The following is a 2,231-nucleotide window of genomic DNA, read 5'->3' as shown; positions in this document are numbered from 1 at the left end:
GCTCTCTCCATTTGTCATGACGTCACCTATGGGTCCGGTGGTGAGGATTTTGGTCTGCTTTATATTGACTTGTAATCCATACTGAAGGCTGCAATCCTTGATCTTCATCAGTGGGGCTTCAAGTCAGACCAGGTAGATGCCCAGATATACAGCCAAGCAATGACAACACCTGTTGAAGCCACCATGTGCCCAAGTTATAAGCAGCCATTGGTAGGAAGGTGGCACGCAGCAGAAGATGGTACCTAGCAGAATAGAGCTTGCTTTTCAGCAGCAGGGAAAGACCCCAAAGTTCTTTGGTTCAACTCTGAGCAGAATATGGATTTGTGTGAACTGGAGCCATGTCAGGCAGGTTGGGGCCTGTAGGCACCCTTGCTTGGGTGGAGAGGGAGGGAGTGCACCAAGGCAATTAGACTAGTCAGCTTTCCTCCTACTGGCCACAAACACCTTTGGCCAGCGGGCGATTTCTCTCCTCCTTCAAAGTTCATATATCTTCTGCCTTCAGCCTTTTCTCTAACCTGTCCAATGACATTCCCCTGCCCTCTGCTCAGCTACACACACACCTGTCCTTTGAATTGATTCTCACTCATTGTAACCCCATAAAGTCCGTCTCTTACTTTCCTGAACTTCATACAAATTAAAAAAAAAATGTGCTGGGTTCTAGTTTTAGTTGCTATAGAAACCTTGCTGCTTCTTCTTAGGAGACCAAACCATTATGGGATCACCTTTTAGAACCAAACTAAACCAAGTTCCCTGCTGTTGAGTTGACGCTGACTCATAGTGGGCCTATAGGGCAGGGTAGAACCGCCCCTGTGAGTTTGCGAGACTTTAACTCTTCACAGGAGTAAATAAATACCCATGTCTTTCTCCCGTGGAGCAGCTGGTGATTTTGAAATGCCAACCTTGTGAATGGCAGTCCAATGTGTAACCATTACACCACCAGTCTTTGGCCTATAAAAAGGGATACAAATAATCTCTGGAGTAGGATTTTCTGGGGTGAAATCTTGGTATCTTGGCTCCACTACTTACACTATGATTTTAGGCAAATGGCTTAAACCTTTCCCTCGTCCCTCAGTGTCATCTGTACATGAATGGTCATGTAATATAGAGACAAATATATGTAAGTAAAGTATTTAGTTCAGTGTGTGGAATTTAGCTAAGATTTAATATTGTCATCATCATGAATACTAAGAATTCTTGTCCTAGGTGGTAATGGAATCACCAATCTCAGCTTTCAAATAATTATTGCTATTATTACATATTTCATGTTTATTGTTTGCATATTTATTTTATATTTTATTAGCACCATCTTATTATTAAGAATATTATTATTATTATTGCCCTAGGTGGTAATAGTATGCACTAATCCAAGCTTTATTATTATTATTATTTTTACTAATCTCAGCTTTCAAAGAATTCTTCTGCTTTCTTTTCAGGAGGTTTTGTCCCCTTATCCAAATCACATCAGAACAAAATTTAAAAAACTAGCACCATCTGGACTCTCTGTTTGGGAGATGGAGGGATGAGGAGGATATTTGGGGGCAGGGGCGGGGGGCGTGCATGTTGGATGAGCTTGTCAAATAAGGTTTCTGAAGCAGTGCTGGGGTGACTGGGTCTGGTGTGTCTAAGGATAAAGAGGGGGAGAACAGGGTGCATCTTGCAGCACACCGCCAAGGACTCAAGGGTGTGTGGGGACCAAGTCCACTAGCAGGTAGGCGTGGGCGAACGCCAGCGATGGATTTGAGACGGTGAATCTGGAGGTACAGGCGGCTGTTAGGGTGGGTTTCAAGGGCCGTTTGAAGACCCTTGAAACGTGGCGCTGCAGACGTGAGGTGACGGCAGGAGGGGGAGGAAGGGGCGCTGGGACTGCGGCTGAAGGGGGGTGTTTGGGAGGCCGGAGGACCCGAGGCGGGAGACGGTGAGAGGACTTGCGTGGGGGGCCGGTCCCGGGCGAGGCGGGGACGCCAGGCCCGGCCCTCCGGGTGGGACAAGGCCAGGCCCGGGGTCTCGGGGGGCCGAGGGACTAGAGGCAGCGACTTTGCAGGCGGGCATGGCCGGGCTCTGCGGCTTCGGGGCCGCCGTCGGGGAAGCGGGCGGTCTCGGCGGGGTGCGCGGAGGGTCCCCTGAGGCTTGGGCAAGGCCGGGGACCGGGGCGAAGGGCCGGGCGGGTCTCCAGGGCCTCGGCCCGCAGGGCGAGCGCAGGGGCTGTCGGGGCCCGGCAGTGAGTACGGGCC

General features: G+C 50.0%; 1 protein-coding gene across 1 annotated transcript in view; it reads left to right on the top strand.

The window, feature by feature from the left end:
• Positions 1-2,047: 2,047 nt before the first annotated feature.
• Positions 2,048-2,231, top strand: part of PLEKHM2 (pleckstrin homology and RUN domain containing M2) — a 42,534-nt gene continuing 42,350 nt past the window's right edge. The window contains exon 1 of the mRNA XM_004705410.2: positions 2,048-2,218. Within this exon, the coding sequence (XP_004705467.1) occupies positions 2,048-2,218 (171 nt within the window). The remainder of the gene's footprint in view (positions 2,219-2,231) is intronic.

The sequence above is a fragment of the Echinops telfairi genome, unplaced genomic scaffold (assembly GCF_000313985.2).
Source record: "Echinops telfairi isolate 266 unplaced genomic scaffold, ASM31398v2 ScPeMD7_7457;HRSCAF=8495, whole genome shotgun sequence".
NCBI lineage: Eukaryota > Metazoa > Chordata > Mammalia > Afrosoricida > Tenrecidae > Echinops > Echinops telfairi.
Note: the sequence above shows the minus strand (reverse complement) of the source record. Positions and strands in the feature narration are given on the sequence as shown.